The sequence below is a fragment of the Biomphalaria glabrata genome, chromosome 17 (assembly GCF_947242115.1).
Source record: "Biomphalaria glabrata chromosome 17, xgBioGlab47.1, whole genome shotgun sequence".
Taxonomy (NCBI): domain Eukaryota; kingdom Metazoa; phylum Mollusca; class Gastropoda; family Planorbidae; genus Biomphalaria; species Biomphalaria glabrata.
The window spans coordinates 26,633,673-26,659,184 of NC_074727.1; the positions used below are offsets into that span (position 1 = coordinate 26,633,673).

Sequence of the window (25,512 nt, forward strand, 5' to 3'; positions counted from 1 at the left end):
AGGAATAGACACACTTTGTCATTGTCTTCATCTCGCTGACAGTCGAGTTTGGACTCTATTATTCATTCTTACTTTTAGAGGAATGGTAAGCCGAACTTAATCACAGTTCCATTTCATCAGTTTGTCTGTAATTCTTGCTGGATAATATTATTTGGATTTAACTTATTTCATTTATGTTTAATGTGTGCATTGTGTATTTCTCACTGTCGTAAGTAAGAAACATAACCATTTCAAATGTATATATTTATATATTGCATTAACCTATGTCCATAATATTATTGATACGTCTTATTTTATTTCCTTTATCTCGGCTGATCGCCTTGATCTTTCTAACGCGCTGACACTGCGCTTAGAAATGAGATGTAAATTATCCCCCCCCCCCCTTTGAACGGACACTCTCTTCATTCAAGTTCACTCCATTGTTCATGGCCGACGGCCGTATGTAAACAATAGCGTCATGGTCGATGTCGGTGCGTAGGTTATGATATTCTATTCTATTCTTTTAACACAACCCTTACAGTTGCTGACCATCGTCCTCCCCCCCCCGGCCCCGCCTCTTTCCACTTATGTTTAATTGAGTTTATTATCTCCCTTACTTTACACCTTTTATATTGCTACTGCCAGCCGTCTATTTTATTATTATTATAGCTTTTTATATAGCGCTACTTTCATGCTTATAGTATGCTCAGAGCGCTTTTGGTCCAATCTCATTTGAGGACCGGTGGGGGGAGGGGGTATCTAGGAGTTAGTTTTCCGTGCTGCCTTTAGACGCTCAGTAAACACAACTCTGTCCGAGTCGGGTGTCGAACCTCGAGCCCCCTTCTAGGTAGCCAAGCCAAGTTCAAGCGCACTTGGCCTCTCGACCACGCTTTGTATTTAAACAATTCCATTTGCCATCTTCTCCCCATTGTACTCAAACGCAATTTTACCAATCTGACGAATGCACCTCAGTCGAGGACAGTCTTTGTTTATCCGTAGCCCCCCTCAGGTGTCTGCCTATTTAGCATTACTGCCTACTTGCAAACCTACTTGGCGCTATCTGCCTATTCGGTAGTACGTGCTTTCGGGATACCACACGGCACACGCCTATTAGACACTACGTTCCTGAGACCACGTGTCTATGCAAGACTTCATAACTTCGCCTGCTCATCGCAACTTATTGGACCTATCCTGTTAACAATGCTGCCCACGGCAGATCAGCTCTGCCCGCAGCACCCTTGTGCCCACGGTAGCCGGCCACCCACCCTACTGTGCCCAAAACAGAACTTTGGATTGAGACTCCACGAGTAATGAATCACCGGCAACCCTCTACCCGCTAGAGCACCAACTCCAGCTGCAAGACTTCCAGCCAGGAGCACAGCCAGCTACTGCATCGAAAGGAAAACCAGATAAGTTTGTAGGACAAAAGTGACATACTCTCTCATAAAGTGCAAAGTATGATGATATAATATCACCTTCTATATTTCATGTAAATAAATGTCCATCAATTCTTTAAAATTTGTGTATCTTTCTCCTTGTTTGTTTTGTTGCTTGCCTGCTCCCGATATATCTCTGATGGCCCAGTGGGTGGCAAACTCAAAATAATCATCCCCTAGACACCTAACAAGCCACGCATACTAGACTACATTACAAATAAACATGTTCTGCTGGAGGCCGGTGTGGATAATATAGAAGCACTAGTACCATTCAACAGCTGCGCAGGGTGGAACGAAACGCATCCCAAAGGCGATATTCTTTGGCGAGCTTAATTTAAGGACGGCGTAACAGAAGTGCGTAACAGCGTTATTAAGATAAATTGAGCCACCAATTGGTCCTCAGTGGCATAGAGGGAAGTAGTTGGCCACAGATGACCCCTGAAAGAGACGTTGGAGAGTTCTCACAAAGGCCACGGCACATTCATTTAAGACCCAAAAGAAAGTCTTTAGGCACAGAAGACGAAAAGAAAACTTAAATAGATCGCTGAGACAACAACTTTGTCTGTACGAGATGCGTTAAAATATGCAGGTTGCAACTAGGTTTGCGTAGTGCCGTAAAACACTGCATTCATCGTTAATCTTCAGAATCTAAGACATTGCCATTATTATTATTATTTAAAAATAAAGTTAGATTGAATATTATTTCTCCCTGAGTAAAAATCTGACACAGCATAGCTGATTATATTTATACGAAGCTTAAACTAAGCTTACATTATTTTCAGAATTAGATGGATTTGTCGGTATGTTGCATACGAGATCTACATTAATCGAACAGTTACCTTTTCTCGTTCCATATGCTAGGACAAATTTGTACAAAAACTCCTTCTTCCCTAGTGCTATTAGACCATGGAATGGTTTGCCTGAGCTAGCCAGGAAAACCAGTGACTTGGCAGAATTTAGTTCATTGGTTAATATGCATGACTAAATGCACAACGATGCACGTAAACTTCTTTTTTTTTAAGTAACGTCTGTATTATACAAGATAAGATAAGATTTCATAATAGGACAAGGAACAAGCACTACTACAGATGGTGTTAGATATGCAAGTAGCCACCGCAATGGGTTTATCGGTCGTATCTATGTAATTCCAGCCCATCTCCGAGATCCTCTGCATCATTCATACATTGATGTATGATAATTGATCAATGAAAAAGAAAGTATAGACCTTACCTTATAGGGATTGAAGTAGTTCTAAATAGTCAAATAATAAAGTGAACTAAGGCTCGTAAGCTACTCACTTTCTTGAAGACTCTTCCTCGGTGGAGATTGACATGACTTCATTGGAATAGTGGGAAGCCGGTCATCTTTGATTTCATCCTCTACAAAACAATAGGAAGCAAAAAAATATTTGTCAAAAATTATGGACTTTTCCCAACCTTCGATGGTACAACACTGATTCTAACGCTACCAACCCATACTTTTGGCTTAGGAATTCTAATATCCCTTAGATTAAATAGAAATATTTGATTTTTTTTTTAACATACTGCGCATCGTAATGGTTTCCCACACATAGATCTTTCAACCCACACACATAGATCTTTCAACCCACACATAGATCTTTCAATCCTTGAATTCTGATATCCCTTACTCCGACCTGCAACAAGAAAAAAAAATGTTCTACCTACATTTCCTTTGTTTATTAAAACTTTGTACACAAACACAGGCATTCATACAGTATTTCGTGTATGTGAAGAAAAGTCAAGATTACAATGAGAGATTGAGAGTTTGTGTTTTCACATACACGCAGAGGCACGCCCTAACGTGTTCGCTTAGAAAACAATGCAGATTTGTTAAAAAATTTCGCTTTTTTTCAGCACCAATATTAGAAGTTATAACTAAAGTACAAAAACAAGCAATAACCACTACACTACTTGCTGCCATACAAAATGAAGGTTTAACATTTGGATCACATTTCCTCGGGTCTCTGGACGAGGTTTTCCCTTTGGTCGAAGGTCAGCGGTGTCAATGTCCATTGGCTCTACTTTTTAAACATACCGATTCGTAGACAAATAATTTTCCGCTTAGAAATTACATAAACCCCTGCTTGTCACATTTTGTTTTAAAAAATATTGGCCTACATATATAGCTCCTCCTTCGTGGTCAAAGATTAGCACATTTCTTATTTCCTATTGACTCGAAGATGGCTGTAGAGTCCAATCCTCGCTTTAAAAAGCCGGCCGCATATGTCGCATGGGTGGGTTAGGTCAGCTGCAGGTAGGCCAGCTTCTTCTCTCAGCTTTTTGTTGGTTCGGCGCTCTTTCGCCCTGACCACTCTTCTTGCTTCAAATCTTGAGACTCTGAGACTCACAGCTTCACGCCATGAGGAGCGATCGAGAGCTAGTGCTTCCCAGCTGTGAATGTCGATATCGCATTCCTTGAAGGAGCTCTTGAGAGTGTCTTTGTAGTGCTTGTAATGGCCTCTTTGGGAGCGCTTTCCTGCACACAACTCCCCGTACAGAAGTCGCTTGGGAAGGCGATTTTGCGGACTACATGTCCCTCCCATCGGAGTTGGGACCTTTTTACTGTCGCATTGATACTGTGCATGTTGGACAGCTTTAAGATTTCTGTGTCTGGTAGGTGGTTGGACCAACGCACCTTATGGATACTCCTTAGACAGCGTAGATGGAAGGAGTTTAGCTTTTTGGTGTGGCGGGAGTATAGGGTCCAGGACTCTGATGCATATAGGAGTGACGGGAGAGAGCACTGTAGACTTTCAGTTTTGTAGATATGCTGAGTGCTCTCCGTTGCCACACTTGTTCTTGAAGTCTGCCAAAAGCAGCAGTGGCACGAACAACACGGAAGTCAATCTCATCATCTAGATTGGCGTTTGCTGAAACTTTTTGACATTTGCTAATTTCTGGCCATCTATGAGAAAGTCTGGTTCTGTGACAGATTTATTTGGAGGAGGTTGGTGCAGCACTTCTGTCTTTTTTACATTAATGGTGAGGCCAAAACTTTTGCAGGCATAAGCGAAGAGGGACAGGCTCTTTTGAAGGTCCTCTTCAAAGTACATAACTAGTTACAAATAACAAGTCAATGACCTAGTTACAAATAACAAGTCAATGACCTAGTTACAAATAACAAGTCAATGGCCTAGTTACAAATAACAAGTCAATGACCTAGTTACAAATAACAAGTCAATGACCTAGTTAGAAATAGAAGTCAATGACCTAGTTAGAAATAGAAGTCAATGACCTAGTTACAAATAACAAATCAATGACCTAGTTACAAATAACAAGTCAATGACCTAGTTACAAATAACAAGTAAATGACCTAGTTTCAAATAACAAGTCAATGACCTAGTTACAAATAACAAGTCAATGACCTAGTTACAAATAACAAGTCAATGACCTAGTTACAAATAACAAGTCAATGACCTAGTTAAAACTAACAAGTCAGTGACCTAGTTACAGAGGACAAATATGGTAAACTTAAAGGCTTAATATCATTTTTGTCAATAGCAAACAATTTCATTCGGTTCCCATTGATACATTCTAATGTAGAGGATAAAGACGAGAAAACGTTTGGCCTTGAGTCACTCAAAACTTTACAATCTGTTCGTGAGAAAACATGTGACTTTAGAGTCAAATACTCCTAGGAATAGATGGCTGACAATATTGGGCTTTTTTTTTGTTTAGACGCCATGTCCAATTAACTATTTGTCTGAGCTTTTCAGTGAAAAGCAAGCAATATATATAGATATATAAACAAAGCTTATCTAAGGGAAAGAACTCCGCACTCTCAATAATGTAGAAGCTATTTACCATATTGGATATAATAATAATTACCAATAATTAATTGACTACTTAGTTAATTTTTGCATTGATTCATGTTTTGTTAGATACAATAAATAATTGTTTAAAGTTTCAACTTGATAAGAGAACGGGTTTGGGAGAAGTTCAATATCTAAGGAGATGAAACTCTACATATTTAGCCGTATCTATGGATACTGAAGAATTAATAACAATTGTTGGTATCAAACAACATAATTAATTACCAGTAATAAATTGACGAATTTTGTTTTAATTGATTCATGTCTTGTCTATGCCAATGAGTAATTGTGCTAAGTTTCCACTTGATCCGAGAATGGGTGTGGGAGAGAGGTGTAGAAACTTCTATCAGACAGACAGACGGATAATGTGAATGGATCTAAACTTTGTCAAAATAAAGGCAACTTACCAGCCAAGTGAATGATAATTTGAATATCTTCCGCTGATTTGGACTTTCCCTTGACAAAGGGATTTAATTTAAACATGATATGTAATCGCCGGACACGCTGATTCTCAAGAATGTCAATGCACTGTGTTCTTAGTCTCAATATTTTTGTTATTTCAAAAAAACATTTTTTACCTCAAAAGTAACTCAATTACACGTTTATACAAGAGTGGCATCCCCTTGTTTCTCTTTTAACCAAACATGGTACACTTTAACCCTTAAGGTGCTGAGCTGTTTAACAATGAGTGCAATCAAAATGGAATTACTATTCTGATGTTTAGAGGCTCAACTACCAAACGCGTTTTAATGGTTAATGGGAACATTTTAACCAAACATGGTACACTTTAATGGGAACATTTTAACCAAACATGGTACACTTTAATGGGAACATTTTAACCAAACATAGTACACTTTAATGGGAACATTTTAACCAAACATGGTACACTTTAATGGGAACATTTTAACCAAACATGGTACACTTTAATGGGAACATTTTAACCAAACATGGTACACTTTAATGGGAACATTTTAACCAAACATGGTACACTTTAATGAGAACATTTTGCTCCAAAATTTAAAAAAAAAGAAGACATACACTTTCATACTGAACTTGAAACACACTTGACGCAAACACACACACTCTTTTTTTTTTTCGGAAATAGTTTTTCATCCCTAGATACTCTCCCTTTACCTACTGGTTGGTTTGGTCCAAGGCTATATATTGTTTGGTTTTTGTTTGACTTGAACCCGGTCCCATTCATAACTAGGACAGTGCCTAAATTCGAGTTTCTTTTTTTCTCTCTCTCTCCCCCCCCCTCTCCACCAACTCTTGAAATATTTCTCTTGACATTCTCTGAGTATACTTCTGATGTTCAGTTATTTTGAACTATTTGATAGACTCTATGAGATAGTTTTGGGGGCTGGTCCTTTTTTACTTTTCACATCCTGCTCCGCCTACTAAAAAAACCCCTTTAATTTTATAATCTGTTATATCTAATTGGCACAGCCCGCTTTATAACGCTAGTCTCCCAACCATATAGGCCTACTTTTTTCCAATGAATGTAAATACCGGGTATATCACTTATTCCCCCCTACTCACCCTACGCCTTTGGAAATCTCTGAGTATTCATCGAGTTTTCGGCTCTTTATCCAAATATTTCAAAGGCTCTCTGAGTCTATTTTTATTATTGCATCCTACGCATCGAACGCTCAAATTTTTTGTCCGGAACCCCTCCCCCCCACGCACACACCAATGACTAATTCTCCTGTAACAGGCCCGTGATGTCTATTTGTTACGTTCAATTAGAACGGCGCCGCTTCTGTCGAAACACACACAAACACATATGCTTCTAGACTGAGAATTATAGGTTCACTTTTCTAGATTTCCACGTTACCACCACAAAAAAAAAAAAAAAGATTTTCCATACAATTGCTAACTTTTCTTCAGCTTCGTAATATTTAAGCATTTCATAGCCTTTGGTCTGATCCCTTTTTGTTATCACTCTATACAGTAACGCTCTCTTACCCAAGAATTATCTTTTTTTTTACTTCCACCTTCAACACACAACATAACAATGTTATAGATACATTTACTTTTGTTTCTATACATACACATAAAAACACGTCATCAGTCGATGTCGGCTTCATCAAACAAAAAGAGATGTGCGCACAACAAAAGTTTAAAAAGGAAAGAAAGTTTAATCGTGTACTTTTGAATATGTCGGCTTGAACAAACATAGTGGGGGCTCTAAATCGCAAATGAAAAAAACGTTTTCGGTAATTTAACTACTGCGGTTTCGATCTTGAAAGGTGTTTCGTTGTTATAGACACACAGAAAGTAGTAACGGGTTCAATTTTCTAATTCTTTTTTTTTTGTCAATGACAAGTGGGAGAATGAGTGATCTGTCAGTCAGTAGGTGCATGAGTGATAGCCCTTAGGAATTCAGATTGAGTGTTTTCTTAAGTAAAGAAATTGTTCTTTATGGTGATAGTTTTGGAGAGAAGAAGGTTCCCCCTCCATCCAGTAAGATTGTTTGGGTAAAAACTGTCCTATCCCCATCCTGGAATTAACGTTTTATCCTGCATTCTGAGCTTCAAAAATTGCTCATGTCGTTTCGCCTTTTTTTTTTTCGTACCTTAAAAAGCGCAAGTCCAACAATGTTAGAGTACAACGCAATGAACCAAGTGTTTTCAGAGCGCAAATTCATAGACCAAGTGTTTTCAGAGTGCAGATTTCATGGACCAAGTGTTTTTAGAGCGCAGATTTCATGGACCAAGTGTATTCAGACCCCAGAATTCATGGACCAAGTGTTTTCAGAGCGCAAATTCATAGACCAAGTATTTTCAGAGCGCAAATTCATAGACCAAGTGTTTTCAGAGTGCAGATTTCATGGACCAAGTGTTTTTAGAGCGCAGAATTCATAGACCAAGTATTTTCAGAGCGCAGAATTCATGGTCCAAGTGTTTTTAGAGCGCAGAATTCATGGACCAAGTGTTTTTAGAGCGCAAATTCATAGTTTTTAGAGTGCAGAATTCATAGACCAAGTGTATTCAGACCCCAGAATTCATGGACCAAGTGTTTTCAGAGCGCAAATTCATAGACCAAGTATTTTCAGAGCGCAAATTCATAGACCAAGTGTTTTCAGAGTGCAGATTTCATGGACCAAGTGTTTTTAGAGCGCAGAATTCATAGACCAAGTATTTTCAGAGCGCAGAATTCATGGTCCAAGTGTTTTCAGAGTGCAGATTTCATGGACCAAGTGTTTTCAGAGCGCAGAATTCATGGACCAAGTGTTTTCAGACCGCAGATTTCATGGACCAAGTGTTATCACACCACAGAATTCATGGACCAAGTGTTTTCAGACCTCAGAATTTATGGACCAAGTGTTTTCAGAGCGCAGAATTCATGGACCGAGTGTTTTCACAACGCAGAATTCACGAACCAAGTGTTTTTTTTCGCTTCAGACACCATTTTATCTACCTTGTTAATTTATTCACTCATTGCATCAATAACTTCATGTATCTTGCCAATGAGCTCATAAATCTCGGGTTTAATTTCAAATAGGTAGGTATCCGGATCTTCGTCTTCATCGATCAGGGTTTGCAGGAGACGAGCTGTAAGCACCTCCTTGGTACCACCAATCTTCATATAATGTATATCGGTAACGAGGTTCCCGCCTTAGCTCTTTAACTAAGAGTTGGTCTAGTTGTTTCAAAGATGCCATTGTGATCGAATCCTACCTCCTCTCGTTGAGTCGCCTATAATCCCACTTCTGACAACAATTGTAATAACTTAAGCGAGGCAACTCAACGAGACACATATATGTTTATTTACACGACATCACAGGTACACAAACATCATCTATCTTAGGCACAGTCTTTTCACTTGGGCGGAAATCGTTTGTCTCCTAATGTCAACATCCATTTCTAGTCTGGTTACTAGAAGTGCACTAGACTGGATGGCGGTGCGCATTGCAGAGTCATAACAATATTTAGAATAGAGTCATGTCACTATATTTAGAATAGAGTCATATCATTACATTTAGAATAAAGCTATGCCATTATATTTAGAATAGAGTCATGTCATTATATTTAGAATAGAGTCAAGTTATTCTATTTAGAATAGAGTCATGTTATTCTATTTAGAATAGAGTCATGTTTTTGTCATTTGTTTTTGTTTAGTGCTAGTTCATTCTTTTAGCTTTCTCAATACGCTTATGATCCTGTCACTTGTCTGGACCAGTTGGGAAAATGGGGGGGGGGAGGAGAAAGAAAGGGATATCTGGGTGAAATTTAACGTAATCGGTTTTTTTAAAAACCGACATACTAACCACTCTGCTAGTGAGATGCTTAAGACTGTAAAGATTGTTTAGTTACGTATTGTTTGTGTTAAACTTACTTTAAAGCGGCGACCTACAAAGTGGACTAATTCAGCTTGTACCACTGCTTCAGTCAAGTACAATTTCTTTCCCTTGTTCGAGATACCAAACAAAATAATTAAATACCAATAGTTATTTAACTAATTTTTTTTATTGATAGTTGTGCGAAATTTTAGCTTGATCCAAGATGGGGTGTTGGAGAAATAACGTGTACACACTTTTGACCAGACAGAGTGAGTGGATATAAGTTTTGTCTTTGACTCTGAAGATTAATGAGGAGTTCAGTCTATCACGTCGCTACGCAGCTGTATATTTTGCCACAACCTGCTCAGGCGTAACCGTTTGTCCGACGCTGGAGTATGAAGGGTCACAAACAAAACTTTTAAAGGTCTATAATAATAAAGCATGTTTTGGAGTCCGAAGATTACTGAGGAATGCAGTAATTCCCGTGGCTACACAACCCCAGTTGTTTTAAATTATAATTGACTTAAATGCATACTAATTACCTTTTTTTTCTCTTTAAAAAAGATTTTGTTTTGTTTAAAATGTAAGTAGCTAGTATATTATCTTCTTATCTTATATAATGCAGAGGTTACTTCAAAAAAGAAGATGGTTACGTCCTACGCGTCGTGTATCTAGTCATACATGTTAACCAATGACTTAAATTCTACACTGGTTTTCCTGGCCAGCTCAGGCAACCAATTCCATGCTCTAACAGCACTAGATAAGAAAAAGAATTTGTACAAATTTGTCCTAGCATATGGAACGAGGAATGTGCCTTTATCTTTTTGTCTTTCTGAGTATTTTATTAGATTTTGTTTTTGTATTTGAAGATTATGGTTCTGTGATTTATGTATAATTGCTACTTTACTTTTGAGTCTTCTCTCCTGAAAGCTTTCTAAATTTAGTGATTTTACTAAAGGTGTTACACTAGTCAAATGTGAATATTCGTTTGTTATAATTTGTTTATTATTAATATTCTATTATTGGCCTAACCAAGGTGAAATAACATTTTAGTTTTATGTTCTTTTTGATTTATATAAAATTCTTTTCATAAGGCCTAAAGCTTCTTTTGAGTTTTACTAAAATGTCTCCTGTGTTTTTAATACTGAATAGTTGTAAAAGTTTAGTGGATTTTAAACATTAAATTGTTCGCTTTCAGAAAAGAAAAAAGTAGCAGTTGCATCGGAACTTTTGTCAATTGGTGGAGAGGCCAGCTTTATCAGATAGTAGTGATGCATAAAAGACTGCATCTAAATACATCTTCTGCATCTCCAAAACATTCAAAATTAGTGGAGAAGACATATTTATTCTACAGGAAGAAGGACTATTGTGGATCCGGCTGAAGTCATGGGAGTCTCAACAAGTCTGGGACTAAGTGCTGTCCTGTGTGATACTAGTGAACTGTTTGGAAGACCTGGAAAGACACTGGAAAGTGTGTCGGTGGTCTGTTCTGTGTTTTGGTATTGACTCTTAGAACTTAAGCCATTACTTCCTGTGACTTGATAGCGGAAGGCCAAGTCCCACTAGTCGTTGATAGCTTGTAATAAATACGTCGTTTATTCTTACCTCTTACCTTTCGTTGAGTTGCCTCCCTTAGATTTACAACAATACATTCAAGCCCAGTGCTATTTTTGCATACACTGATGGGTCGGCATCGATAGATTCTGGAAGAGCAGGCTTTGGAGCCTACATCGACTTTCTTGGCACTTACTCAGTCAAAATCTTTGGACCATGTGGTAGTGTTTGCAGTATTGATGCGGAGACCATGGCAGTCTTTGAAGCCTTAAAAGTAATTGACTCTCAACTCGGCGAGGGACATTTGAGAGCAAGACAGATTTTTGTGGTTTTTGACTCAAAATCTGTACTACAGGCTTTATAAAGCCCTGGACCATGGTCCCCCAATATCGACACTGTCATCATGGCTTCACACAACATAAAACAACGCTATGGCACCCCTGTAATAATGCAGTGGGTACCGAGTCACATAGGTGTGACAGGCAACACTATTTCAGACTCCTTGGCCCAAAGTGAGGGCAAATTCCACCCACCGAACAGGCTGCAAGTTTTCATCATGCTCTGGCTATAATTTAAAAAAATACAGAAATGGAAAAGTGGTTTGAGTGCTGGGACAAGTCCCAAAAAGCCCGTGGAGTCTGGGAGCGCATGAGGCGCCCTGACCGCACTTCCCCGTGATGGAGGCTGTCCAGGACTGAGCAAGCTATTATAGCACAGTGCAGAACAGGCCACTGTCCTGTTGGCTTATATTTCTCACGGCTATGGTCAAATTTCGATTCACGGTGTCCCCGCTGCGGGGAGGAAGAGGAAACCGTGCCTCATATTCTGTTTGACTGCCCCAGACTTGCTGATCTCCGTCTCGACAGTCTGGGAAACTAAAAATTCTCGACCTGTATGGTGACATGTATGCACTACGCAAAACATCAGGGTTTCTGTCCAGGGCTTTTGCAAGAGAGAATTTAAGCCTCTCAAGCCCTCACTCTAATGGAGTTTGATGATGATAATGATCGGAACTTTGAAAGTTCTAAAATATCATGACGCCCGATTTTCTAATTCCTTTCCAGTTTATGAGCTCGAAACGGAACGGACGGACAGACCGCACAAAATCTAATAGCAGCTATTCCCCTTTGGGGGGGGGGGGGCGCTATAAAAATAAAATATAATAAAAACCTTACTTACATTTTTATTTTTTTGAAGGATACGGTTTAAATAATTTTAATATATTTATATTATTCTTTGTAAAAAACACATTTGATAATCACACTGATTGAAGGATAATCCCTCATATAGGCTACACTCTGACAATTATCTAGATCTAGAGTACAGTTAGATTTAAGATCTAGATCTCGAGATGTGTAGAAATAAACATAAATAAACAAAAAACTTAAACAAAAGAAAGTTACGTACCCAAAAAAAAGTGTTCTGAAGAAAACATAACTTAGTTCGTTAGACGTTTCAATGTCAGCTTTAAAAAAAAAACCGTATTAGATCGAAATTTTTAATAAACAAATAAAACATGTAAAAATTTATTTTTTTTATTCCCTTTAAAAGACTATTCCTCCTTTATACATGGATAGCTGCCTGGTCTTGCGGTTTGTGCGCTGGTCTGTCGTTGGGAGTTATCGATGGTCTAGGGTTCAAACCCTGCCCGCTCCCACCCCCCGTTGTCCTGCAGGAGATTTGGACTAGGAAGTAAACTATTTTCAACTCTGAAGGGACATCCGAAACATGGAAAACATTTGACAAACATTTTGACATCTGAACCTTTTGTAAGAAAGAATATTTTGCTCTTACTAACTAATAAAAGATTTAACTGGGGGCACAATTTCCCCCCTTCCCCTGGTTAAGCAAATGTATAGGACTACTTAGAGCTTCAATAGTTTTATAGCCACTGGTCTGTAGACCAGACTTAGAAGACGGTGCGCAAGGAGATACACCTGGTCATGTTAAAGATGAATATTTGTTAACTGTCTTCTGTCGAAGCCTTTCTTTGTAGAACACCTTTCAGTACGTGTGTGTCGCTGTACTGTCTGGAGAGAACTTCTTATGTGTCGCTGTACTGTCTGAAGAGAACTTCTTATGTGTCGCTGTACTGTCTGGAGAGAACTTCTTATGTGTCGCTGTACTGTCTGAAGAGAACTTCTTATGTGTCGCCGTACTGTCTGAAGAGAACTTCTTATGTGTCGCTGTACTGTCTGAAGAGAACGTCTTATGTGTCGCTGTACTGTCTGAAGAGAACTTCTTATGTGTCGCTGTACTGTCTGAAGAGAACGTCTTATGTGTCGCTGTACTGTCTGAAGAGAACTTCTTATGTGTCGCTGTACTGTCTGAAGAGAACTTCTTATGTGTCGCTGTACTGTCTGAAAAAATACTTATGTGTCGCCGTACTGTCTCGTTGTTTTACATAATGTGCTGGACTTTGTAAACACACCTCTATGGCTTTTCCTACTCATTAAAGTTAATTCTCATTGATATTCAGCTAGACCTGATGCTTTAAAAAAAAAACCCAGAAATGAATCTACATTTAGCTTCTTTGCCCTAGATTGGCTGGCTGACGTACGAGAGCACTTCATTGTACTACTGGAGGTTGATCTGAGAAAGGCCCAGCTAAATGATCCAGTGAGGAACTGGAGCCAGCTAAATGATCCAGTCAGGAACTGGAGCCAGCTAAATGATCCAGTGAGGAACTGGAGCCAGCTAAAAGCGATACTTCAGGACGTGACGGCTAAAGTCGTGGGATACTGCAGTAAACCCAATAGAGACTAGTTTCATGAGAACAATGTGTTTTGGCAGCACACTCTCCAGAAACGGAAAGATCGATAATGAAATAGACCTGCGTATCGCCAAGGCCAGTGCTTCATATGGCAGACTGTCTAAAATTGTCTGGAATAGACGAGGTATCACCATAAACACAAAACTAGGGATCTATCGAGCTCTCATCCTCCCTACATTGCTGTATGCCTCAGAAACGTGGACAGTATATAGAAAACATGCAAAAAAAATAAATAAATAAATAAACTGAACCACTTCCACATGGTCTCAGAAAAATACTTAATGTTAAATGGCAAGAAAAATACCAGATAGTGAAGTCCTTTGAAGAGCGGACCTGCAAAGCATCCACACAATCCACCTGGGAGACAGAAGCACAATACAGAGCATCATGGCGTCGCGCTGTGAAAACTGGCGCACAAATCGCAGAGGACAGAAAACAGCGCTGGCAGAAGAAAAGCGCCAGAGAAGAAAAGCAAGGCCAATGACACTAGCTCCAGCTGGAATAACCTGCCCAGTGTGCAGTGGAACATTCCAGGCTCACATAGGTCTCAACAGCCACATGAGAAAGCACAAAACCCCAGTACAAAGCCCTCAGTCGCCTGGATGACAAAAATGGGTCATCATCGAACCACGATGACAGATGACTCTAGATATTAGCTATGAATCTATTGCCCTTTGATTCTTGGAAGTTGGCTAGTGATTCCAGTCGAGTTTCAAGCTGGAGCCGCTTGACAGACAGTCAGGCGTTGTCTGCCGCTTACCCACAGATCCCATCCACCCCTCACCCGGAGTTTGATCGTTTATATAGTCCTTACCCCGATCAGCCAATGTTTGTATTTGTATATGTGCTTGTCTATGTGTTTGTATAGTCCTTACCCCGATCAGCCAATGTTTGTATTTGTATATGTGCTTGTCTATGTGTTTATATAGTCCTTACCCCGATCAGCCAATGTTTGTATTTGTAAATGTGCTTGTCTATGTGTTTGTATAGTCCTTACCCTGATCAGCTAATGTTTGTATTTGTATATGTGCTTGTCTATGTGTTTGTATAGTCCTTATCCCGATCAGCTAATGTTTGTATTTGTATATGTGCTTGTCTATGTGTTTGTATAGTCCTTACCCCGATCAGCCAATGTTTGTATTTGTATATGTGCTTGTCTATGTGTTTGTATAGTCCTTATCACGATCAGCCAATGTTTGTATTTTTGCTTGTCTATGTATTTGTATACGTCTATGGAAGAAGACATATAAGAGAGATGGGACAAGCAAAAAAGTAAATTATAAGGGCAAAAATGTAAAGTAAGGACGTGAATGTATTGTCAATATATCTCTCAGACATTACCGTAAAGTAAGGACGTGAATGTATTGTCAATATATCTCTCAGACATTACCGTAAAGTAAGGACGTGAATGTATTGTCAATATATCTCTCAGACATTACCGTAAAGTAAGGACGTGAATGTATTGTCAATATATCTCTCAGACATTACCGTAAAGTAAGGACGTGAATGTATTGTCAATATATCTCTCAGACATTACCGTAAAGTAAGGACGTGAATGTATTGTCAATATATCTCTCAGACATTACCGTAAAGTAAGGACGTGAATGTATTGTCAATATATCTCTCAGACATTACCGTAAAGTAAGGACGTGAATGTATTGTCAATATATCTCTCAGACATTACCGTAAAGTAAGGACGTGAATGTATTGTCAATATATCTCTCAGACATTACCGTAAAGTAAGGACGTGAATGTATGTCAATATATTTCTAAGACATTACAGTGAGCATAACCCAGGCACAAAGTACACAGTCTAGAACTATTGACTCTGCCTGACTCAGCACATTACACACAAAACTTGATCTGAATCACAAAGTGGTTCTATAAGAACGCTACACTATCCTTATATTTGAGAATGAAACATTTACTCTTACAGGAGACACTGAATGTACACAAATGTGTTTCCTGCTGCACACCTCTTGTATTTGATACACACTTTCCATACATTGGTTTGAATACAATACACATAAGTCTACAGACATTCGTTTCAAAATACAAACTACACTACGTGTGTCAATAAGTCTCTTGACACTGAATAAACTACACACGATCAACTGGTCTAGGTTCTAGAACACCTGATAAATCCACGCGTCACTGAACACATCCAAGACAAAAAAAAATCTATCGACCCAATGAAGCTGAAAAAATACGAAGTGCTCTTTTAATAAGAACAGTTGACATACTCTCAAGTTGTTCTTCCTAGTGTCTATAGATTTATACAAATTTAGTTGTACTAGTAACTAGTATCTGTGGATTTATACAAAGTTAGTTTTACTAGTGTCTATGGATTTATAGAAATTTAGTTTTACTGGTGTCTATAGATTTATAGATATTTTGTTTTACTAGTGTCTATAGATTTATAGAAATTTAGTTTTACTAGTGTCTATAGATTTATAGAAATTTAGTTTTAATAGTGTCTATAGATTTATAGAAATTTAGTTTTACTAGTGTTTATGGATTTATAGAAATTTAGTTTTACTAGTCTTTATGGATTTATAGAAATTTAGTCACACGTGTCTATAAATTTGTGTCTATATATTTATACAAATTTAGCTTCACTAATGTCTAAAAATTAAACAAATTTAGTTTCACTAGTCTCTATGGATTTATACAAATTTAGTTTTACTATTATCTAAAGATTTATTCAAATTTAGTCTTACTAGTGTCTATAGACCTTCCTTCACGAAACAGTACCAGGAAAAGAAGTAGAGGCAGACAAAAGAAGCAATGGGAAGACAACATAAAAGAGTGGACGGGCCTGCCATTGAAAAAGGTTCTTTCCAAGGTTTGACTCGTGTCTATAGATTGATACAAATTTAGTTTGACTCGTGTCTATTGATTGATACATTGATACAAATTTAGTTTGACTCGTGTCTATAGATTGATACAAATGATACAAATTTAGTTTGGAAAAAGATGAATGGAAAAAGACGGTTGACATCTTGCGTGGTGCCCCGACGGTCCAACGGACTAAAGGAATAGGTGAAGGTGATAGATTGATACAAATGATACAAATTTAGTTTGACTCGTGTCTATAGATTGATACAAATGATACAAATTTAGTTTGACTCGTGTCTATAGATTGATACAAATTTAGTTTGACTCGTGTCTATTGATTGATACATTGATACAAATTTAGTTTGACTCGTGTCTATAGATTGATACAAATGATACAAATTTAGTTTGACTAGAGTGTCTATAGATTGATACAAAAGATACAAATTTAGTTTCATTCGTGTCTATAGATTGATACAAAAGATACAAATTTAGTTTGACTGGTGTCTATAGATTGATACAAATAATACAAATTTAGTTTGACTAGAGTGTCTATAGATTGATACAAATGATACTGTTACGACACAAGACTCTTCGAAATAATAATACACTCTCAGGTTATTACTCTATAAATACTTTAATATTACAACAAGTTATGTAAATACGAACATTTCATTTCTCTTCCTGTCCATTTCTCCCGACTTCCCCTTTTAAACATCCCTTCCATTCATTACACAAATTCGCACCATTATTCATGCACACCGTGCTGCGCTACGACCGTAACACCCCCCTTGTTTGCCAAGTTCGATGTACATCGAACGTCTTTTAAATATCAAATAAAATTATAAACCACTGTTCAATATAATTATATTATCTTCATTAATTCTCATTCTTTTAAACCAGGTAAAAACCAACAACAAAAAAAAAACCTCCAACAGCAAACTTAAATATCACCATTCTCTACATTATTATTTTAGGTTCAAAATTACTTACATCCATCCCAATGTATACTGTCCAGACTTCCTCAACGAACTAATCAGAATAAATCTCATAATTCACAATTATAAACTATAATTAACTATGTAACTGTAATACTATATTTTACATTTCTAACAATGGTTTCATCAAATTCTCAATATAACACCATATATTAATATCTCGACACCTCACATATGTAACAAAGCTTCGTCAGTCCATACAGTCTTCGATTACATATACATGTAATATGTGTATATTTACAAAATGTTCCAATCTGTTATAGATGTCTATTCATTACACTGCTATTCATTGTGTTCTCACCAAAATCATGTTACTGACATTCTTTTGACCAACCAACAGAAACAAAGTTGACGTGGCCTAGCTCCATTTCTTTTTCTTCTCAGGTACACCGTGATAACGTGTCAGCTATCACATTGTCTTTCCTTGGTATTGTCCTGACCTCAAAGTTATAATCCATAAGTTGCAATGCCCATCTGGCTATTCTGTTGTTCCCTAGTTTATTTGTATTAATGAAGGCCAAGGGAGCGTGATCCGTCCATAGTTCAAATTTAGCTCCCATTAGATAGAACCCTAATTTTGTTATATACCATACAATAGCTAGTCCTTCCTTTTCAATGGTGGCATATTTCAACTCAGCTGCTGTCAGTTTTCTACTCACATATAAAACAGGATGTGGGACACCATTCCATTTTTGCATTAGACAGCCTCCTATTGCAATGGTTGAGGCATCTGTTGCCAAAATAAATTCCTTAGTATTGTCAGGTAATTTCAAAATCGGTGCTCCAGAAAAGAAAGTTTTAATTATGTCCGTGCTTCTTCCGTCCTCACTATATTGTTAGGTTTTCCTTTCTTTGTTACATTTGTTAGTGGTTCAATTATTTCTGAAAAGTTTGGGATACATTTTCTATAAAAGTTGCATAGACCCAAAAGGCTTCTAATTTGCTTCTTTGTCTTTGGTACCTTAATGTCCAATATTTTTGATACTGTTTCTTCCAGTGGTGTAATGTACTCATTTTTAATCTTATACCCCAAAAATGAAATTTCACTGAGGCCAATTTTTATCTTTGTTGGTTTCAATGTTAAATTGTTTTCTTTGATAATTTTAAAAACTTCTCCAAGGCTTTGTATATGCTCATCCCATTGCTCACTAAAAATGCATATATCATCTAAATAACAAATTGTGTCTCTTCTATGGCTGAATAATTTGGCCATCATTCTGTTAAACGTGGCTGGAGCATTTACCAAGCCAAAGCTCATCACATTCCATTGATATATGCCCGAAGGTGTCTTAAATGCCGATAAAGGTTTAGCTTCTTGTTTTAGAGGTACTTGCCAGTATCCTCTAGAGACTCTAGACAGATCCAACGTGCTAAAAATCTTTGCATTTTTTAGCTTAGTGTGACAGGTGGGGAAATGTGACGTGTGTTTGGCGCGTTTAATGTCTAGGGGATGATTATTTTTGCAGTTATCACACACCAACCCGTCAGCATATAAATCGGGAGCAGGCACGCAACGAGACAAGCAATGAAAGATAGATACAAAGTTAAAAATGAAGAATATTTATTTACATAAATATTTACATATGAGAATAAAAAGGGGGAGGGTTTGCATCTATCTCTAGTGAATTCTATGTTTAATCATCACTCTTGCAATTAATAAGAGAGTATGTCACTTTGTCCTCTGACTTAGCTGGTTGTCCTGCTGATGTCGCAGCTGGCTGTGTCCTGGCTTGAGATTCTGCAGCTGGAGGTGGCGCTCTAGCGGATAGAGGGTCGCCGGTGATTCAGTTCTTGTGGAGTCTCAATCCAAAGTTCTGATATCGGTAGTGGGCACAGTAGGGCGGGTGGCCGGCTACCATGGGCACAAGGTTACTGCGGGCAGGGCTGATCTGCCGTGGGCAGCGTAGTTAATTGGATATGTCCAGTGAGTTGCAGAGGGTTTGGCGTAGCTATGACGTGATTCTCGATATCAAATAGTTGGGTAGATCTCCGTAGGAAAGCGCAGTGCTGAATAGCACTCAGCACATAGGCAGGTAAGTAATTCTTGATAGTAAATAGGTGATTAATCCAATAGATAAATAGGCCTGAGTGAGGCTGCGGATAAATAAAGACAAGTTAGGACATGTCTCTCATACATCTTATCGATGCCCTCGACTGAGGTGCATTCGTCAGATTGATAAAATTGCTTTTGAGCACAAAAGGGGAGATGATGACAAATGGGATTTGGAAAAATAGATGGCTGATAGTAACAATATACAAATGTACATAAAAGGGAAAACAATAATCTCAAATAAACAACACAAGTTGTAAGAGGGAAAGGGGGGGGGAAATGGGCGGTGGTCAGCGACCATGACGGTTTGTTTACACACGACCGTCGGCCGAGAACAATGGAGCGCGCTTGAATGTTGAGAGGGTGTCCGTTCAAGGGGCGCAAGTCTCGTTAGAGTAAAATGACTACAGGGGAGATATTCAATACAGGGGAGATAGCTCATATCTCTTTTCTAGACGCAGTGTTAGTGCGCTAGTAAAGTTATCAAGGCGGTCAACCGAGATAAAGGAAATAAAATAAGGTGTACAAATATATACATGGTTGCATCAAAGATCAATTGGGCAACGTATCATTAATAGATTAATGCAATACATAAAATATACATTAGTCATGTTCATGTTTTCTACTTACGACAGTGAGAAATACACGATGCACTAATTAAATATAAATGAAATAATTAACTACACATGATAATATCCAGTGGAAATAGCACAAAAGTAATTAAGATGGAACTTGTGATTAAGTTCGGCTTACCACCAGGTATTCCTCTAGGAGGGAGAATAAATGATATAGTCCAGACTCGATTGCTCAACGAGAATGAGAAATAAGAGGGTCCGATTTCATTTGGGTCTACTTTATATAGGCCTGGAAAATGCGGGCGGAAACAGGAAATGTCCTAGGCTTAGAATTATCTTACACGTGGGTGAATTAGACTTGAGATGGTAGTTGCACATTGGAGCGTCGAGAGGCGCTTTGACTAGAGTAATCTCCTAGATCAAAGAGAGATGTGGGAGAAAAGGGGGGGGGGGAAGAGTGACGCATTCCACACAAGGTGGTGTCCACTGCGGCTGTCAGACATCCTGCCGGTAAGATCAAAGAGTCTGTGTGTATCTGTGCCCCGGTCAAGGGAAGATAAATCGAAAGACGTGGCTTAGCTATCTCCAATGTGGTCAACTAAGTCTAGCCTGGAGAGGAAAAGGTGGTGCGGGTGAAGAATTTGGTGGTAGGGTGGGGAAATAATTAAAATAAAATAAATAAATAAAGATAAATAATAATTAATGCTGTGATAAATTTGAGTGACTCTGACAGCGAGTTTTTGACTTGTCACACTTAGTAAACATTTCTTCTGCTTGTGGCATTGAAAATGGATCAAATTCTGTGACTTTATTCAACTGTCGATAATCCACACACAATCTTAAGTTGCCACACTTTTTTTTAACAAGCACGACTGGTGCAGCCCATGGTGAACTAGATGGTTCTATCACTCCCAGTGTTAGTAGCTCATCAATTTCCTTCTGTAATGCTTCTCTATGGTGTAATGGGATCGTATATTGTGGCAGTTTATTTGGAACTTTGCCAGTTAACTTGATGTCATGTTCTATAATACTTGTTTTACCGGGTAAATCCGTAAAAATATTCTTATAATCCTCAATTAGTGCCTTGATTTCTTTAGCTCTTTCAAGAGAAACTCCATTCACTGCGACATCCTTCCATGTTTGCCTACTTTCTGTTACCACTGTTTCTATTGATCTAAACTTTTCCTCTGTCTCCGTTTCTTCCGTCACACAGGCACTCATTGTCATTGACTCATCTTTACTCCTTTCTTCACTTCTTTGTCTTGGTCTAAACTCTTTTAACAAATCCACATGAAATATTTTTAACATCGAATCAATGTCTATTTCATAATCCATATCGCTAATTTTCCTTGCTACTTTGTATGGTCCCAGCCAATTTGTGCCCAAAGCATTATTGTTATCCTTATGTAAGACCAAAACATCTTGTCCTATCTCTAATTCCGTCATTTTTCTATGTTCATTCACTCTGGAACGTGTTAATTCATTTCTCTCTAGCATCTGTCTATCCGCTTCTTCACATGCCTTTATAATCTGATTTCTTCTGCCGTCATATCTTCCCTGTCTGTTTCTTTGATATCTCCCTCTGTAGCTATTATACTGGCCTTGCCTACTATCTATTTAGCTCCTTCCTTCTCCTCTAAACCTATTCTGTCCTTCATATCTAAATCTTCTATTGTTGCTATAACTGTCTTGTGTTTCTCTAGCTCTATTAAATGCTACTATTTCTTCAATATCGTTACCTCTGTTTAACTTTTTTTCAGGATGTGCCACTTTGTAAGCCCTTATTAATTTTACAATCTCATCAACAGATTTTGGCTTTCTCTCCAGCAGGAATATTTTTAGTTCGTCCTGACTCTCATAAATGACTTTATCCAGCATAAGAAATACCTTTAGTCCATCAAACGTCTTCTCTATTCTTGATGACTCTGTTCAATTGTCAAAGTAGCTATTCATCTTGTCTAAAAAATTTGGGGATCCTCGTTGGTTTCAATGGTGCAATTAACATATTGTTGACGATATTGTTGCCTCAGTTTTTCCAAATGTTCGTAGTAATTGCTCCTTTACTATTTGGTAATTATTCTGATTCATGCAGATCTTTGACGGTACCTCCGCTGCAAATGACTTCGATAACAAAAATGTCCATTTATCTTCAGGAAAAGCCAATTCTTTCATTTCAATTTCAAACTTCTTTAAGAAATATCTATGTCTATTTTATTCTCATCAAACATTGTACCTTTATATTTTGCCAATTTATTTCCAGACACGTCATTTTTCTTTCCAGTACCTTCATCTTTAGCTTTTCCTTTTTTTATTTCCAACTTTTCTTTCTCTATGGCTAACCTTTCTTTCTCCATAGCTAGCGTCTCTTTCTCAATTTCTTTATCCGTAACTAATTTCTCTTTACTGATAGCCAACTTCTCTTTCTCTATTTCTTTATCCATTGCTAATTTTTCTTTATCAATAGTTAACTTCTCTTTCTCTATTTCCTTTTCCATGACTAACTTCTCTTTCTCTATTTCCTTTTCCATGGCTAACTTCTCTTTCTCTATTTCCTTTTCCTTGACTAGTTTCTCTCTTTCTACTAATCTTTCTTGTACATATTTTCTCAGCTCTGCTCCTTCTAATTCCAATAGTCTCCCTTCTTCTTCAAAGCAACTATCTCCGCTTTATCCGCCATTTGTAATTTTTCTTTATAGAGTTATCTGACCATATCAATTAAATATATTTGATTCTCATATACTTAATGCCTGGACTCAATAATGTTCATATCTAAATGTAATGTAATGAAACAAACGTTTAATGTTATTCGAATACAAATATGTATCTTCCTGCTGGTATAACTTCCAATGCTAGTGTATATTCTCCGCCGGTGAAATGAATCTTTCGTTGTTTGTCTATATGCCGTAGTCAGTGTATATCCGTTGGTCCTAAATGGGCACTGTTCTCCACCGTAGTCAAAATTCACTAGTGTTGCCCACAGCAGTGCTAATAATCGTACAAATTTCCATCAATATTGAATGTTAAAGGTTATTGTTGAGAACTGACCAGCCAGAATAATAATGAACATGTAGGCCTACTTCAGCAGCCACTGACATGATTTTTTTTTTATTTATTTTTTTTTTCCAATAAATTCATAGCACATCCAAATACAGTGGGTAATCCCTGACGTTTTCACATTGGTGAATGTAGAGAATTGACCGTCATAATAATTCTAATGATATAAATCTAAATTTAAATGTTAATCCAATTGATTAATTCAGCAATAATGTTTTTAGTTAAGTTTCAATTAAAGGTTTATGTTTACCAGTGAGTCTAGTACATAGCTTTAGAGATTTAGATCTTAATAGATCTAGAGATCTAGAGATTTTGTTACACTTACACTTTGTAGTACTAGTAATACCTCAGTAGACAGGAATTAGATACCGATATAACGCAGGTCTTGCCTTTTCCGTTGGTCGCCACTTGTTACGACACAAGTCTCTTCGAAATAATAATACACTCTCAGGTTATTACTCTATAAATACTTTAATATTACAACAAGTTATGCAAATACGAACATTTCATTTCTCTTCCTGTCAATTTCTCCCGGCTTCCCCTTTTAAACATCCCTTCCATTCATTACACAAATTCACACCATTATTCATGCACACCGTGCTGCGCTACGACCGTAACAGATACAAATTTAGTTTGACTAGAGTGTCTATAGATGTATACAAATATATAATGCAGTTTGACAAGTGATTCTAGATTTTAGGATTTCGCTAGTCGTGAAGTATGCGCGCTGGACTGTCCTTCGGCCGCTTGATGGTCCCGGGTTCATACCTTGACTGCTGCCATCGCCAGTCCGGCGCTTCGGGCTAGGATGTAGACTATCTTCAAATCTGAAGATTTTCTATTCAAATAAGCTTGTACAATAAAATAACATTAAAACCAACAGAATTTTATTGGAAAGGGTTTCCCCATTGCTCATTTTCCTTATTACAAAAATGTTTTCCAAATGAATTGGGGTAAATATGAACTTTCCTTGACAAATCATCAACCAAACGAGTCTCGATCAACAGGTAATTTTTTGTTAACAATCCTCATAGCTTCATGGGGGATGGGAGTGACGCTGATCTAAAAAAAAACGGATCTATTTCCCAAGAAATTTAACATTTGATGTGTAGTTGAGAATAACTAGTTCGTTGGCCCCACGGAAAAAAACTAGCCTGACCGTTATAATTTTTGGTGTTAAAAAATATTAATAAATTTAAATTTGGCTAGAGAACTGGAGCTAGGTCTAGATTCAACACCAGTTCTTGAAAGGACTATTGCGTTCGGGAATGCCGGAAGAAGCGGGGTAAAAAATGTTCCGTTGTTTTTTTAAATGTAATATTCATTAGTTATGACAAGAAAAAAAAATCGTTCTTTAATGAAGTTATGTAAACGAGGTATATAGTAGTTAACAAACTAATATTTTGAACTGCGTTTCTTGTTTAAATAGGCTCAGATTTTTAATGCGATAAACAATGAATTTCAACTAATAATAATAATGGCAATGTCTTCTAGTCAGAAGATTAAGCATGAGTGCAATGTTTCACATGGCCACGCAAACCCAGTTGCGACCTGCATATTTTTCCGCAGCTTGTGCAGACAGAGCCATTGTCCGCCTGAGGTCTATTTAATTTTTTTTTTTGGTTTTGGTCGTCTTCAGCGCCTGTCTTCAATAAAGGCTTTTCTTTGGGTCTCATAAGTGTGCCTCGCAGTCTTTGTGAGAGCTCTCCAACTGTCTCTTTCAGATGCCATCTACTGCCAGCTACTTACCAGTGAGGGCGAAATGGCGCCTGAGTTGATCTTTATAGCACTTATGGGGGCAGCTCTGTTACGCCGTCCTTTTTTCAGCTCTCCTGCAGACCATAGTTATTTGTAATGCAGTCTTGCCAGCGAATGACCACTATAGATTCGTTCGAGGAGCCTTAAATGCCTTAGAGCACCCTGGTCTCAGAGCCTTACAAAAAAGTGGTGAGAACCACTGATTTATAAACATTGATTTTTGTTGCTAGGTGAAGAGATGTATTAGCCATACTCTCAGTTTGAGGTGACCAAAAGCACTGTTGGCCTTTGCAAGATGGTTGTCTATTTCTCTGGACAGTAACGCTTCGTCGGACACAGTGCTGCTCAAGCAGCTAAAGTGGTTAACAACATTAGGTAGGTGG

At 37.9% G+C, this 25,512-nt stretch overlaps 1 protein-coding gene across 8 annotated transcripts in view; it reads right to left on the reverse strand.

Moving 5' to 3' along the window:
- The window catches only part of LOC106057714 (transmembrane and coiled-coil domains protein 2-like), a 98,703-nt gene that overhangs the window by 70,169 nt on the left and 3,022 nt on the right, over nt 1-25,512 (reverse strand). For 2 of the 8 annotated variants that reach the window (XM_056015998.1, XM_056015996.1), the window contains exons 1-3: nt 15,794-15,968; nt 5,655-5,899; nt 2,714-2,794 (exon numbers count right to left, since the gene is read on the reverse strand). In XM_056015998.1, the coding sequence (XP_055871973.1) occupies nt 2,714-2,794; nt 5,655-5,730 (157 nt within the window). In that variant the 5' untranslated portion in view covers nt 5,731-5,899; nt 15,794-15,968. Of the gene's footprint in view, nt 1-2,713; nt 2,795-2,959; nt 3,070-5,654; nt 5,900-15,793; nt 15,969-25,512 lie in introns of those variants that run through there. The other 6 variants (XM_056016001.1, XM_056015999.1, XM_056016002.1 and 3 more) reach the window with 5 other exon arrangements.